The sequence below is a fragment of the Lytechinus variegatus genome, chromosome 6 (genome assembly GCF_018143015.1).
Source record: "Lytechinus variegatus isolate NC3 chromosome 6, Lvar_3.0, whole genome shotgun sequence".
NCBI classification, from domain to species: domain Eukaryota; kingdom Metazoa; phylum Echinodermata; class Echinoidea; order Temnopleuroida; family Toxopneustidae; genus Lytechinus; species Lytechinus variegatus.
In genome coordinates, this window is record NC_054745.1 from 28,618,800 (window position 1) to 28,635,732 (window position 16,933).

Here is a 16,933-nt window from a genome sequence, read left to right on the forward strand (position 1 = left end):
ATAACGGAATTGTTTAACGATAAGTTGCTTCCTCAGTATGGGCGGGGGATAAAGTAGTTTAGCGCCGCCTTGTTCACACTGCAAGTCATGGCAGGATTATTATTATATATGTTTTTTACAACTTTTTTTGTGTGTGTTTACAGCATGTGACTCCAATCCTTGTCTTCATGGAGGGACATGTGTGGAGGAGCTTGGTGGCTATAATTGTTCCTGTCATGGAGGCTATGTGGGAATTCACTGTGAGAAGCCTGGTGAGTTTTTTGGGGGGTGTTTTTGTTTTATAAAAGATAATGTAATAACGGTAGAACAGTGGAGGATACGGGCAGTGTGCAAGGGGCCCACGCTCTATCTACTGAATATTTCAAGAATCATTCATTCAAAATAATTGCTAACACTGCAAAAGCTCTGGTGTTGATTTAACACCAGCCCGGAATATTATGTCCACACCAAAGAAGTATTGAAACAACACCAGTTTGGAATCAAACCGATGTTGTTTTAATAATTATTGGTGTTGTATTAACACCTATCTGGTGTTAGACCAGAACGAAACTGGTGTAATTTTTGTTTTACACTTCTCTGGTGCGGACATGTATAGATTCCGGACTGGTGTTAAATCAACACCAGAGTTTTTGGAGTGTACGGGAAAATCTAGGAAAGACAAATCTGTGCACCCTGATTTTTTTCTTTTTATTTTCTAATTTTGCACCCTCTGTTTCAGAATTCGGGATCCTACCCTGCAGTATAATTATAGGGATATTCAGTGGTCGGTAGAAATAAATTGACCGATGGTTGCATCGAGAAAAGTACAGTGCAAAAAACTCTGGTGTTGATTAATTTTTAACACCAGTCCGGAATCTAGATATGTCCACACCAGAGAAGTGTACCAGTTTCGTTTTGGTCTGACACACCAGATTGGTGTTTATACAACACCAATTAGTATCAAAACAGCATCGGTTTGATTCCAAACTGGTGTTGTTTCCGGGGGGGGGGGGGCACTCAGTATATAATGCATAGTGGGTATGTGCCGCGGAGGGGATCCCATTTTTACACTCAAATTTCCGTTCCAATTCATAGCATTTTTGTCGTATTGAGAAAAGGAACAAAGAAATCCGCCCCAAAGCTTCGCATAGTTTTCGCTACGCCGTTCCGATCGCATTGATCTTTTACAATGAGCTGCAATTTTGGTGAAAAGCGGCCGCAGAGCGCTGTCCGACAATCGCCTCAGCTCTGCGCGAGTTTTTGCAGTGTATAAAGAATCATTTATAAGCAATATTTCACAATTTATTATTTATAATTATTTACAAGCAATTTTTATAACAAATTTGTTATCAACCAGTGAGAATGAAAAATTTCAATAACTTTGAACCTTTTTTTTCAAATTTATTATTATAAGTTATAAGAACACGCAAAGAAGATTTTTTAAATCAAGTCTAACCTACACCAATAACGGAATTGTTTAACGATAAGTTGCTTCCTCAGTATGGGCGGGGGATAAAGTAGTTTAGCGCCGCCTTGTTCACACTGCAAGTCATGGCAGGATTATTATTATATATGTTTTTTACAACTTTTTTGTGTGTGTTTACAGCATGTGACTCCAATCCTTGTCTTCATGGAGGGACATGTTTGGAGGAGCTTGGTGGCTATAATTGTTCCTGTCATGGAGGCTATGTGGGAATTCACTGTGAGAAGCCTGGTGAGTTTTTTGGGGGGTGTTTTTGTTTTATAAAAGATAATGTAATAACGGTAGAACAGTGGAGGATACGGGCAGTGTGCAAGGGGCCCACGCTCTATCTACTGAATATTTCAAGAATCATTCATTCAAAATAATTGCTAACACTGCAAAAGCTCTGGTGTTGATTTAACACCAGCCCGGAATATTATGTCCACACCAATCTGGTGTTAGACCAGAACGAAACTGGTGTTGTTTTACACTTCTTTGGTGCGGACATGTAGATTCCGGACCGGTGTTAAATCAACAGCAGAGTTTTTGCAGTGTGCGGGAAAGTCTAGGAAAGACAAATCTGTGCACCCTGATTTTTTTTCTGAGTTTCTAATTTTGTACCCTCTGTTTCAGAATTCGGGATCCACCCCTGCAGTATAATTATAGGGATATTCAGTGGTCGGTAGAAATAAATTGACCGATGGTTGCATCGAGAAAAGTACAGTGCAAAAAACTCTGGTGTTGATTAATTTTTAACACCAGTCCGGAATCTATATATGTCCACACCAGAGAAGTGTACCAGTTTCGTTTTGGTCTGACACACCAGATTGGTGTTTATACAACACCAATTAGTATCAAAACAGCATCGGTTTGATTCCAAACTGGTGTTGTTTCCGGGGGGTGGGGCACTCAATATATAATGCATAGTGGGTATGTGCCGCGGAGGGGATCCCATTTTTACACTCAAATTTCCGTTACAATTCATAGCATTTTTGTCGTATTGAGAAAAGGAACAAAGAAATCCGCCCCAAAGCTTCGCATAGTTTTCGCTACGCCGTTCCGATCGCATTGATCTGTTACAATGAGCTGCAATTTTGGTGAAAAGCGGCCGCAGAGCGCTGTCCGACAATCGCCTCAGCTCTGCGCTAGTTTTTGCAGTGTATAAAGAATCATTTATAAGCAATATTTCACAATTTATTATTTATAATTATTTACAAGCAATTTTTATAACAAATTTGTTATCAACCAGTGAGAATGAAAAATTTCAATAACTTTGAACCTTTTTTTTCAAATTTATTATTATAAGTTATAAGAACACGCAAAGTAGATTTTTTAAATCAAGTCTAACCTACACCAATAACGGAATTGTTTAACGATAAGTTGCTTCCTCAGTATGGGCGGGGGATAAAGTAGTTTAGCGCCGCCTTGTTCACACTGCAAGTCATGGCAGGATTATTATTATATATGTTTTTTACAACTTTTTTTGTGTGTGTTTACAGCATGTGACTCCAATCCTTGTCTTCATGGAGGGACATGTTTGGAGGAGCTTGGTGGCTATAATTGTTCCTGTCATGGAGGCTATGTGGGAATTCACTGTGAGAAGCCTGGTGAGTTTTTTGGGGGGTGTTTTTGTTTTATAAAAGATAATGTAATAACGGTAGAACAGTGGAGGATACGGGCAGTGTGCAAGGGGCCCACGCTCCATCTACTGAATATTTCAAGAATCATTCATTCAAAATAATTGCTAACACTGCAAAAGCTCTGGTGTTGATTTAACACCAGCCCGGAATATTATGTCCACACCAAAGAAGTATTGAAACAACACCAGTTTGGAATCAAACCGATGTTGTTTTAATAATTATTGGTGTTGTATTAACACCTATCTGGTGTTAGACCAGAACGAAACTGGTGTAATTTTTGTTTTACACTTCTCTGGTGCGGACATGTATAGATTCCGGACTGGTGTTAAATCAACACCAGAGTTTTTGGAGTGTACGGGAAAATCTAGGAAAGACAAATCTGTGCACCCTGATTTTTTTCTTTTTATTTTCTAATTTTGCACCCTCTGTTTCAGAATTCGGGATCCACCCCTGCAGTATAATTATAGGGATATTCAGTGGTCGGTAGAAATAAATTGACCGATGGTTGCATCGAGAAAAGTACAGTGCAAAAAACTCTAGTGTTGATTAATTTTTAACACCAGTCCGGAATCTAGATATGTCCACACCAGAGAAGTGTACCAGTTTTGTTTTGGTCTGACACACCAGATTGGTGTTTATACAACACCAATTAGTATTAAAACAGCATCGGTTTGATCCCAAACTGGTGTTGTTTCCCGGGGGAGGGGGGGGGGGGCACTCAGTATATAATGCATAGTGGGTATGTGCCGCGGAGGGGACCCCATTTTTACACTCAAATTTCCGTTCCAAGGCATAGCATTTTTGTCGTATTGAGAAAAAAAAACAAAGAAATCCGCTCCAAAGAATAGCATTTTCTTCTTATAGAGAAAAAAGAAGAAAGAAATCCGCCCTAAAGCTTCGCATATTTTTCGCTACGCCGTTCCGATCGCATTCATCTGATACAATGAGCTGCAATTTTGGTAAAAAGCGGCCGCAGAGCGCTGTTCGACAATCGCCTCAGCTCTGCGCGAGCGCAGCGCTAGCTGCATCCACTGATCTCTTCCCTAACTGGATATGCTGGGAGGGTCCTTTGTTTGAAGCCCGCGAGTTCTATTGTCCGCCATACCAGTTCCCCCAAAAGGAACGCGATCGCTCAATTAGCATGTGCATTGTGAACGATACGCTAGTTGTCTGCACACTGAAGCACTCATTGCTTTTTATACAAAACTTCATATATTTAAGGTGCTAGAATTCGCAATTTTCTTGAAACCATGGTACTTTCCCAGTATACAATTCGGAAACATAATTTTGAAAGGGTTGGTGTTTTTCTCACCTACGGAAGAATGGATGAAATCCTTGACTTGTATAGGGGTATTTTGGAGGTTTTCCAAATAACCATCTTAGGATCGATATGGCGAGGACTTTCTAGGTTATGAAGGCTTATAACACTGGGCTTGAACCCCCTTTAATTTAAGTCTACCCACCCCCCCCCCCAAAAAAAAAAAAATTCAAACAAGTGTAACACCGAAAAATTCATCGTTTTCATATTTTATTTCTGATTTTGATTAAATTTTGAGCATTATTGTGTGTTTTTCTCTCTATTCAAATAATCATTTTCATGAGGTGGACTCGCCCTTTAAAGAACAAGTCCACACCCAACAAAAACTTGATTTGAATAAAAAGAAAAAAAATCAACAAGCATAACCCTGAAAATTTCATCAAAATCGGATGTAATATGAAAGTTATGGCAGTTTAAAGTTTCGCTTCATTTCACAAATTTATGCACATCTCGGTTGGTATTCCATTATTTTAACATTTTGTGCTTCCGGCAAGGAGGTCCTAAACGTCAAATTCGTAAAAATTGAAATATTGTATAATTCAAACTATAAAACACAAAAGAAATAGTGAGTAAAATCATTGACTCTCTCATTTGGATGTAACTGGCTCGTTCATATCACTATTTTTTTTTAATAAGCGAAACTTTGAAATGTCATAACTTTTTATTTTACATCAGATTTTAATGAAATTTTCAGCATTGTGCTTGTCTGATTTTTCTCTTTTGATTCAAATCAACATTTTTCTGAGGTGGACTTGACCTTCTCTCTCTCTCTTTCCTTCTGTCACATCGATCGACCCTCTTCAATTATCCTCTACCCAGTTTGTTCATATACACTGTAGGCAGCGGAAGCGGGGGGGGGGGGGTCCTGTACCCCTAAATTTTAGGTGGGGGACAGACCCCCAAAATTTATGTTGACAACTTTTTTTTGTTCTCTTTGCTTGTCAATTTTTTCCTGCATCCCCTTTAAATTCAGGTGGACCCCCTAAAATCGTTGTGGTCCGCCCTGAAATTCTGGTTGATAACCCTTTTTTGATGCTTGTCAGATTATTTCTTTTGTTTTGCATCCCTTCCTAAATTTTGGGTCGATAACCTTTTTTGCTTGTCAGATTATTTTTATTGCGTCACCCCCTAAATTTCTGGTTGATAACCCCCCCCCCTTTTTTTGGCTCCACCGAGACATTTTTTCTTTGAAGACATTCGGCATCTCAAAATAAGTTCTGTGAAATTTCTGAAGTCTGTTAATCCGTCTCTGTAGCTTAATGTCTTTTTTACGTACTTAAAAAAAAAGAGTTCTTGGAAAAAATAATTCGATCTATTGTTGACAGAGAAATATCACAAATTCACACGCCACAAGTTACGTAAGCCCCCTAAATTCCTAGTCCTATACCGTACATGTACCTATAGCTTGTAATTTTCACAAATAAAAGATAAATAATTTTCAGAATACCTTGTAGATCCAGTCCTTGTCCCAAAAATCAGTCTATTTCGGTCAGGATCTATGCTTGCAAAAAATATTTTTTTAACTCCTCCGAAACGGCAGATTTTCAGTCTTAACTTAAGTTTCACAATACATGCTATACACGGTCAGTATTTTCGTGTCTCAGTCGTGATATTCTTCTGTCCAAACATGATTGATAAACTCATAAAACTTGGTGACATTTGTGAATATTAATAAACTGAATATTCATTTGAATCATGGTTTGAATTCATCACGCTTCCAGAGAAATCACAACAATCGATAACCCCCCCCCCCCCGGAGTTTTAAAGTTTTGGAAACTTGCTCTGGTAATTTAGAATTACCACACATGTATTTGAGCACATGGGACTACATAAAGTCTACAACTATGCAGTTCACCAGCTTGTCTTATCTGTGAAAAGTAATCCCATTTTCTCTGTTTCCACGGTCGTCACAATAAGTGCAATTATACGTGGCACAGGACGACATCTTAAACTATGTATCAGGTATAAATTCACATTGAAAAGTGCTGTTATAAGAGTTGATTTGGTAAGTATAATTAAGAATTGACACTATTGCCGTGTACCAGACTCTACTCCGATTTTGGCTTTTTGGAGGAACTCGGCGTGCGGAGGTACCAACTTCCGGTGCTTCAACACGGAATAGGCCAATCAGCGTTATTGTTCCCATCCAGGTAGGGGAGAGATCAGTGGCTGCATCATGCATGCATGACCGTTCCATAAGGATGCATACGCACTCACACGCTGGCGATCCGTTCCAAGGACCCCCGTTTTCACAAACACTTGTAGTTCCGAAGCCCGTTCCGAGGACCCTCCTTTTTACAATAAGCCCGCTCCAAGCCCCCGTTTTTTGTCTCGCCCGCGGCACACCCCACCACTTTTTTTTTGGTCGAGTGCTCCCCCGGGTATTATTTAAATATTTCTCTGGTGTGGACATATATGGATTCCAGGTTGGTGTTAAATCAAAACCGCAGTTTTTGCAGTGTAGCTCAGAATGATTGAAATTCAAAAGTAGAAGAAGTAGTTAAGCAGTTTGTGGTAGTGCCGTGTGTTCGAATCACACTGTGAGCTAGCGTCCGTTGGTAAGGCGTCAATCCACATTACTCTCCACTCAGAACTTAAATGGATACCCGGGAATGACTGTTCGATCCGATGGCCGGGGTAATAATAAGTCCGTGAGCGCTTAGATACATACAATGCATGTCTTAAGCACATTATCAATACCCATACTGTTGTTACATATGTAGCAGTGGCAGGTAAGTGAATGATGTAAAAAAGAAGAAAAGAAAATCTTATTTGACAACTGATTTTAATGAGATTCTCAGGTTAATTGATTTGTCCAACATTGACACACACCTCGTACTACATTCATTTTAAGGTAAATCATTAAGAGGGGTTTTACACTGACTATATGCTAATTAAATCCACACTAAAGTTAAGTTTATTTTTTGTTTCTAGTAAAATCAACTTTTTTGGGCTGGTATGTAGACCATTTACTAAAATTTACATTTCCAATTGTTTAATTTGAAAAAGTTACTTCTATTTTTGACATATTTTAGTTTTTGTTACTTACTGTTGAACATGAACAAAGATTATTTAAGATAAAACAGACGTGTGAATGGTGGCTTTATTTACAAATATTTTCTTACTCCGAAATTCCTACGAATTGGGGTATCCGAAAGAACGCAGAAGACGATTTTTTTAACCTTTATTTCAGAGGGGTTTTACACTGACTACGCTAATTCAATCCACACTTAAGTTTGGTTTGTTTTCTGTTTTTATTCAAATGAACTTTTTTGGATGGTAGGTAGTAGTTTTATTGTCTCACCTGCGAAGCAAAGTGAGACTATAGGCGCCGCTTTTCCGACGGCGGCGGCGTCAACATCAAATCTTAACCTGAGGTTAAGTTTTTGAAATGACATCATAACTTAGAAAGTATATGGACCTAGTTCATGAAACTTGGCCATAAGGTTAATCAAGTATTACTAAACATCCCATCAGAGTTTCATGTCACATGACCAAGGTCAAAGGTCATTTAGGGTCAATGAACTTAGACCATGTTGGAGGAATCAACATCGAAATCTTAACCTGAGGTTAAGTTTTTGAAATGTCATCATAACTTAGAAAATATATGGACCTAGTTCATGAAACTTGGACATAAGGTTCATCAAGTATCACTAAACATCCTGCATGAGTTTCACGTCACATGACCAAGGTCAAAGGTCATTTAGGGTCAATGAACTTTGGCCAAATTGGGGATATCTGTTGAATTCCCATCATAACTTTGAAAGTTTATGGATCTGATTCATGAAACTTGGACATAATAGTAATCAAGCATCACTGAACATTTTGTGCAAGTTTCAGGTCTCACGATTAAGGTCAAAGGTCATTTAGGGTCAATGAACTTTGGCCGAATCGGGGGTATCTGTTGAATTACCATCATAACTTTGAAAGTTTATTGGTCTAGTTCATTAAACTTGGACATTAGAGTAATCAAGTATCACTGAACATCCTGTGCGCGTTTCAGGTCACATACCAAGGTCAAAGGTCAATGAACTTTGGCCGAATTGGGTATATCTGTTGAATTACCATCCTAACTTTGAAAGTTTATGGATCTGATTCATGAAACTTGTACATAAGAGTAATCAAGTATCACTGAACATCCTGTTCGAGTTTCAGGTCACATGATCAAGGTCAAAGGTCATGTAAGGTCAATGAACTTTGGCCATGTTGGGTTTTTTTGTTGAATAACCATGATATCTCTGTAAGTTTATTGGTCTAGTTCATAAAAAGTGGACATAAGAGTAACCATGTATCACTGAACATCTTGTGCGAGTTAGAGTAGTATTCAAAGTCAGCACTGCTGCTATATTGAACCGCGTGATGCAGGTGAGACGGCCAGAGGCATTCCACTTGTTAGAATTCGCATTCCAGCTATTTTATCTAACTTTGAAAACGTTATTTTTGTCTTTTTCAGCATATTTCAGTTTTTGTTTTTAATGATCAAAGATTTTCAGATTCTTCCATAAACGATTTACTTACTCGCAATTTGAGACACATGCTTTTTTCATACACAGGAAACGGACAATAACGTTTAAATAACCATGAGGGCCTATGCTAGGAGTATAGGCCTAAGGTTTAGGTCCATCCATGTCGTATTGTGACGTAACCGCCGAATAACAATGTTGACACTACATTTATAACAAATTTAATAATGATACTCTAGTTAAACAAAAATTATGATGGAAATCTATGTACGGCCTTTATCTTCTTTCTTGTCTTATATTTAAGTTTGTCCAGACGGATGGGTGTATGGAGGAACGAAGTGTCTTCTGGAAGTGGCTGGCCGACTATCCAACTGGACTAGTGCGCGTGACTATTGTAACGGTCTGGACGAGGTTGTACTCGGAAACGGAAACAGAGTTGGACCATCTCTACTCCTCATAGAGAGCGAGGAAGAGTATGATCTTCTCAAACTCGGCATATCCGTCCTTTGGTGGTACTGGTTGAACTGTCAGGTTGTTGACATGGATATTACTTGCTTCACAGACAGAGCCGGAAACACAAGTGACTACCGAAGTAAGCTTCTTTGTATGCAACTGACAGAGAAAATCTATTCTATCTTCTCCTGTGGTTTCAAAACAATGAGAGTATAGTAGAAATATCCCCTTTTCCTAATGGGTGTCCTTTAATTGTATTTTTAAAGAGAATAGGAATGATAGGGGGAAAAGGGTGGGGTGATGTCGGAACCCCTGAAAGGGTAGCTGACGATGTCTTAGCCCTTCTGTATAATTATGTAGCTGATAGAGAAAAACATACTTCTTTTCCAAGTGGTATGTAGCTTTAATTTCAGCAGCTCCCAAGGTAGTAGGGTTCGCTATCACATACATATAAAGAAGTACCTGGCACATCGAAGCCTACCCCCTCGAGGAGCTGCTGAAATTGACCAACTCCTTTTGCTTATTTGGCCTATTCCTTGTAAAAATTCACCATTTTTGGTTCCCTAATTTAGGAAAAAGCGTGTTTCTGCTATGCAATATTCGGTCGCATTGTAGTCAGTATAATTAGTTTAACTAAGACGCGGAGGTTGCTTTTTCGTCTCGTTTTATCGCAATAATCGTTTAATACATTTGAAGTATCTGCCCTTTATCTAATCAAATCAATACATTGACACTGTCATGAATGAATATTCGCTTCTTTATATCCTCTTTCATGTCAAATGCTCATAATATGAATTTAGTTGTTTATGTTTATGATAAAACAGAGAGTTATCAATATACATGCAAAATTTGGACCAAAAACATATACATTTGGCGATGATTTTTCTTTTTTGGGAAAAATATTGCTCGGATTTTCATTCTCACCTTATATATAATTGTTTGAAACCACAAAATCGTAAAATATCCTCAAAACCTGATATACTTAGCTTTTCAACATGCAATTATCATAGCATAATAAACACAACTTTGGAACGAATATGATTATAAAAACAGACAGAGACAATGGACACTTAATGACTAGCTGTGATTTGCTGTCAGGTGTCCATGTTAGGCTTAGTATTTCTTTTTAATTTTGTGTTCTTTTCCTAAGCCTAATTTGTTTACCTTGTCAGCCAATCACTGCTCGTCGTTTAGCGTCCACTGCGTCAGTCTCGTCTGTTTTGGTTTTAGTATTACTTCGTGCTAGCGTTCTGTCCATTCATGCGATTTTACAATACCAACATTAACATAGTTTGATTAAACTCTTAAGGCGATTAGACTTTATGTTTTTATTTGTCTACACTTTTTTTTCAGATTGGTCTAATGATTCAAGCTCATACGAGAGTACCGACTGCGTGGATGTGAACATTTGGAGTGGCTATTGGTTCACATATAGCTGTTCGTATCCGTACGATTTAACCGCTTGTCAAGTGAATGTATTTGCCTAAATAAATACACCGACATAAAATGCACTAAATACCCTTCTTTAGCATGTTTAGTAGAAGAGAGTGAAAACATATACAAGAGTTTCTTTGGCACAAGTTTTCGCTAATTTTTGAGATTACACCACGTGCACATCTCAAGCTTCAGTGAACCCTAACCTCCACACATTGTATTTTCCCATATGTTTGAAGTTATTACTATGTTTCTTTTGCATTCAATTAAATCATTAATTTGTGGGTATTCTTGATCAATTTTGACACGATCATTTTTTAAGCTTGGAATGTTTCTTTTTCAAACTAAAGAATTACTTCTGAGTTCTCAAGGTATTTTATATTCCCATATCATAACTGTTTAAATCAGAACAATATTTTACCAATTTGATTAAAATAGTGACATTGTTGCGATTAAGGAAATTCAAATTTTCTTGTAATGCTTTAATGTGGCACCTTGCATGGCCAGGTTGCCCTTATGTCAATTATGTTATATTATCAATATCAATTGAGTATGTTATCATATTTTCATTACTATATATCATAGATCTGTCTACCTTAAAGCACACACAATCTGAGTCAGTCACTGCAGTATGGTTCACGATCATATTGTGATAAACTGGAAGACGTTTTCACACTCCTTGCGCAATTAAAAACTCAAACTCATATTTTAGCTCGGACATCGAGCTTTTATCATTTCTTTTTCATTTACAAATTTAAGTGATCTGTAAAATGTCCGTTTTATGGTCTACATATCAGCATTTTAAGCTCGCGCTGCGTGGTCACATTGATCACATTAGCTAAGTTCATATTGTCTCCGTGTATTCCATAATGTTTTTTCAATTAAACAAATGTATTCAGAATGCCCAGATTCTAAGGTCTAAATCTAAAACATGTGCGATAGCCTGCATGTTCTTTATTTAAAATGTACTTAAATTATCCAGTTTCACATCAGAATATCAATAATTGTCTGCTCACTATTCACGATCGCATTATTAATTATACCCAATTGACTAAATCCTATTTATGATTTACAAAATATTAATAGAGTGTCCCGCTTTTAGGTCTAAAATCTCAATTTTCTTCTTCTCGCGCTTCGCGCTCGCATCAATTGTTAAGTTACATACCTATCCCATTTATTAATACAAAAATTAGAATGACCAATTTTTAGGTCGGAATGTCAAAAAAAAATTCTCGCGCTTCGCGCTCGCATTATCTAAATATATTGGCGTCTGCAGTAACCATCTAGTTACATACGAATCTTGTTCAGGATCACACACAACATTGCCCAGAAAATTAAATTTTCAGGAAAAAATACTTCGCGCTCGCACTTTTTATAAGGCTTATGAGATTATTACATGTTTATGTGGTTTTATAAGAATAAAACTAAGAAGTGACTGATCGGGGAAAATATAGGTGAAGATAATTTCGGGCCCCGTCCCCTATTGGCGAAAATCGGATCCGCTCTTGTGACACATACACACACACCGGAAAATGGCCGGTGGCCCCCCCCCCTGAAAAAGCAAGGACCCCCCATTGCCCCCGGGAAAAAATCCTAGCTACGCCACTGGAGTTCAGAGGAGCGATACCGATCGCGTTATCGATATCCTATGACGTCACGCCTCTGCGCTGCTGATCATCTCAACTTTACGCGAGAAATTCTCGACGACGAAAGTGAAATCGGGAAGAAATTGCAGTAAAATGTTATTGTACAGAATGCACAGGTTAAAATCACTGCAATAATCAGAAAACAAATATTATTTATTAAAATGTGTAAAACTCTAATGATTTGCGCTCATATTAACTGTAATAGATAATTTTACGGGGGTGTTTCATCGTGTTCGCCTCCTGTTCGTAAACTACAGTTCATAAACACCAACACCAACACCGAACTTGAAATCACGATTTCCCCAATCCCGGGGGTTGGTGTTGGTGAATGGGGAAATTGCACGTAGATCGTCAACACCAGCTGTAATGCTCGGTTGAGCAGACGACATTCAACACAAACTGCAGGAAAAACGTCATATTTTCCGAGGTCAATCCCAACACCAGCGTGATTTCAAGTACGGTGTTGTAGCTGGTGTTGGTGTTGTCCCAACACCAATGTAAATTATTGACCATAGTGACCTATCAAAACACAAACTATGTGACCCAGTTCGTTGCACTGGAATTGTAGTGTAAAGTAAAGAATGACTGATCAATGTATTTTTTATTCATAAGTATGTCATGTAAGTAGTCATTGGCGGCGGAGCAGAGGATTATCTTTTGTGTTTGGGGGGGGGGGGGGCAGCTATTGTTGCGTTCCCCAAAAAAACTCAAGAGATAATCCTCTGCTCCGCCGCCAATGTAAGTAGTACATATATATCTGATGTAAACTTTGCTAGATGAGAGATGTAAAATTTCTAAATAAAAAATGGATTGTGGTCTTGAAGTTGAACTGAAAACCTTTGTAAAAATGGCTTTCTTTATTATGTGCAACTTATTCCCGTTCAAATCAACAACCAGTCGCTATCCCTAAGCGATATTCAATATCACACTTTTTCTAAAACCGAATGAAAAAAAAATGACCACTCTTACCAACAAATGGTGACAATCATACAAAAATGTATAGGTAAAGTGTTTGTCGCCCTCTTGAGGGAAACAGGCAAGCTGCTTTATAGGGCACAGGAGCACTGATCTCTCCCCTAACTGGATATGCGGGGAGGGTCCTTTGTTTGAAGCCAGCGAGTTCTATTGTCCGCCATACCAGTTCCCCCAAAAAGAACGCGATCGCTCCATTAGCATATGCATTGTGAGCGATACGCTAGCTGTCTGCACACTGAAGCTCTTGCTTTTTAAACAAAACTTCATATATATTTAAGGTGCCAGAATTCGCAATTTTCTTGAAACCATGGTACTTTCCCAGTACATTTCGGAAACATAATTTTGAAGGGGTTGGTGTTTTTCTCACCTAAGGAAGAATGGATGAAATCTTTGACTTGTCTAGGGGTATTTTGGAGGTTTGCCAAATAACCTCTTAGGATCGATAGGGCGACGATTTTGGCGATTTTCTAGGTTATGCAGGCTTATAACACTGGGCTTGAAACCCCCTTTAATTTAAGTCCACCCCCCAAAAAAAATCAAACAAGTGTAACACCGAAAATCTCATCGCTTAAATAAAACTTTAAAAATATAACTTTCATATTTTACTTCTGATTTTGATTAAATTTTGAGCATTATTGTGTGGTTTTTCTCTCTATTCAAATAATCGTTTCCGTGAGGTGGACTCGCCCTTTAAAGGACAAGTCCACCCCAACAAAAACTTGATTTGAATAAAAGAGAAAAATTCAACAAGCATACAAGCATAACACTGAAAATTTCATCAAAATCGGATGTAATATGAAAGTTATGGCATTTTAAAGTTTCGCTTCATTTCAGTTATATGCACATCTCGGTTGGTATTCCATTATTAACATTTTGTGCTTCAGGCAAGGAGGTCCTATAATCGTCAAATTCGTCAAATTGAAATATTGTATAGTTCAAACTATTAAAAACAAAAGAAATAGTGAGTGAGTAATATCATCGACTCTCTCAATTTGAATGTAACTGGCTTGTTCATATCACAATTTTTTTTTGAATAAGCGAAACTTTGAAATGTCATAACTTTCTTATTTTACATCCGATTTTAATGAAATTTTCAGCATTGTGCTTGTCTGATTTTTCTCTATTGATTCAAATCAATATTTTTCTGAGTTGGACTTGACCTTCTCTCTCTCCTTCTGTCACATCGATCGACCCTCTTCAATTATCCTCTACCCAGTTTGTTCATATAGGCAGCGGAAGCGGGGGAGGGGGGGGTCCTGTCCCCTATATTTTAGGTGGGGGATAGACCCCCAAAATTTACTTTTTTTGTTCTTTTTGCTTGTCATTTTTTTCCTGCATCCCCCCTAAGGTGGACCCCCCTAAAATCATTGTGGTCCGCCCTAAAATTCTGGTTAATATTCTTTTTTCGATGCTTGTCAGATTATTTCTTTTGTTTTGCATCCCGCTCCCTAAATTTTGGGTTGATAACCTTTTTTTTGCTTGTCAGGTTATTTTTCTTGCGTCACCCCTAAATTTCTGGTTGATAACCCCCCTTTTTTTGTTCCACCGAGACATTTTTTTTCTTTGAAGACATTCAGCATCTCATAACTTTTTTTTACATACTTTTGTTTAAAAAATGAGTTCTCGGAAAAAATAATTCGATCTATTGTTGACAGAGAAATATCACAAATTCACATGCCACAAGTTACATAACCCCCTAAAGTCCTAGTCCTACCGTACATGTACCTCTAGCTTGTAAATTTTATTGTCCTTTCACAAATAAAAGACAAAATAATTTTCAGAATACCTGTAGATCCCGTCCTTGTCCAAAAAATCAGTCTATTTCGGTCAGGATCTATGCTTCGCAATTTTTTTTTTAACTCCTCCGAAACGGCAGATTTTCAGTTTTTACTTAAGTCAAATTTCAGAATACAGGCTACACGGTCAGTATTTTCGTGTCTCGTGATATTCTTCTGTCCAAACATGACTGATAAACTCATAAAACTTGGTGACATTTGTGAATATTAATAAACTGAATATTTATTTGAATCATAGTTTAAATTCATCACGCTTCCAGAGAAATCACAACAATCGATTACCCCCCCCTGGAGTTTTAAAGTTTTGGAAACATGCTCTGGTAATTTAGAATTACCACACATGTATTTCAGCACATGGGACTACATAAAGTCTACAACTATGCAGTTCACCAGCTTGTCTTATCTGTGAAAAGTAATCCCCTTTTCTCTGTTTCCACGGTCGTCACGATAAGTGCAATTATACGTGGCACAGGACGACATCTTAAACTATGTATTAGGTATAAATTCACATTGAAAAGTGCTGTTATAAGAGTTGATCTGGTAAGTATAATTAAAATTGATACTAATGTCGTGAACCAGACTATACTTCGATTTTGGCTCTTGGGGGAACTCGGCGTGCGGAGGTACCAACTTCCGGTGCTTCAACACGGAATAGGCCAATCAGCGTTATTGTTCCCATCCAGATAAGGGAGAGATCAGTGCACAGGAGAGTAATTCATCTGCGCGCAAAGCATGCCGGACAGGCTTAAGTAAAGATCACGTGACTTTATTGATTAAAATAATTCATTAAAAATAGATCAAATGTTTGTATATCAAAGGAAAAACGATAAAGATAATTCTATGTTCATACTTTTCATAATTAAGGCGTTTGGGGAGGCTAGACTGCATTTTTGTATTTCATTTTAATTATTATTACCCACAATGCAGTTCTGGTTTTTCTGGCAATGAACTGGCCGAAATTATGTTTGTTCTTATTTCAGGCCATTTAATTTTGATTGAGCTGGGCAAGTACCTGATTAACATATCAAGTCTTAATGTACTGTTAAATGTGACTAATGTCAGTGAAATAAAGGAAAATCTATCGAGGGATTGATTTTTAATGATTTTTTGATGAGCTATGATATAACACGTGAGTGAATGGGGCTGTAATACTCATGTGTGCCCATAATCAGATAATGCGCGTTATACCATGCTCACATTTGTTCTACGGCGGCCGTACGGCGAGTCAAAAACAGCCGTTTTAACATTTTTGTGCCAGCTAAATATAGGTGGTTTGAAAATAAATGAATAAAACGGCTGTTTCGACTCGCCGTACGGCCACCGTAGAGCAAATGTGACCATGGTATTACCTTTCCATGACATCCTCTGCCAATCACGAAGACTTACAAAAGATAACGAGGGTTAGATCGAGGTTCAAGATCAACTCCCACTATTGCGACAGCCAGGAATTAACGTTAGACTTTACACCTAATGCTATCTCGGTTCCATGCGTTATTCATGCCACCTTTGCTAGAGTATTTTGGAGATACCAAATTCATTTTGTGTCTGGCCTCGCTTATGTTGGAGAAACTAGTGATTTTTTTTCGCAACTGCGACGCAGAATGAATATAAGAATAGAGTCAATGGCAATGAACAGCTAGGAGGTCTTTGTCGAACATTGGTTAAACCGGAAGAGCTGTTTCGTGGTGGAAATTTGTTATTTTTCCAGAAAGTGATGCTTTAATTAATTGATTCACCAAATTCGACAAAGGCTTCTTGGTTGTTGAT

General features: G+C 38.0%; 1 protein-coding gene and 1 long non-coding RNA gene across 2 annotated transcripts; both read left to right on the top strand.

Moving 5' to 3' along the window:
- Positions 1-145: 145 nt before the first annotated feature.
- Positions 146-9,358, top strand: LOC121416585. The gene is made up of 4 exons (XM_041610079.1): positions 146-251; positions 1,586-1,693; positions 2,941-3,048; positions 9,167-9,358. The coding sequence occupies exons 1-4, from the start codon at positions 168-170 to the stop codon at positions 9,320-9,322; spliced, it is 456 nt and encodes a 151-aa protein (XP_041466013.1). The 5' UTR covers positions 146-167; the 3' UTR covers positions 9,323-9,358.
- Positions 9,359-9,375: 17 nt separating this feature from the next.
- On the top strand, positions 9,376-10,869 carry LOC121416586. Its single transcript, XR_005970206.1, has 2 exons — positions 9,376-9,454; positions 10,669-10,869. It is a non-coding gene; the product is annotated as an uncharacterized LOC121416586 (long non-coding RNA).
- The last annotated feature ends 6,064 nt before the right edge of the window (positions 10,870-16,933 follow it).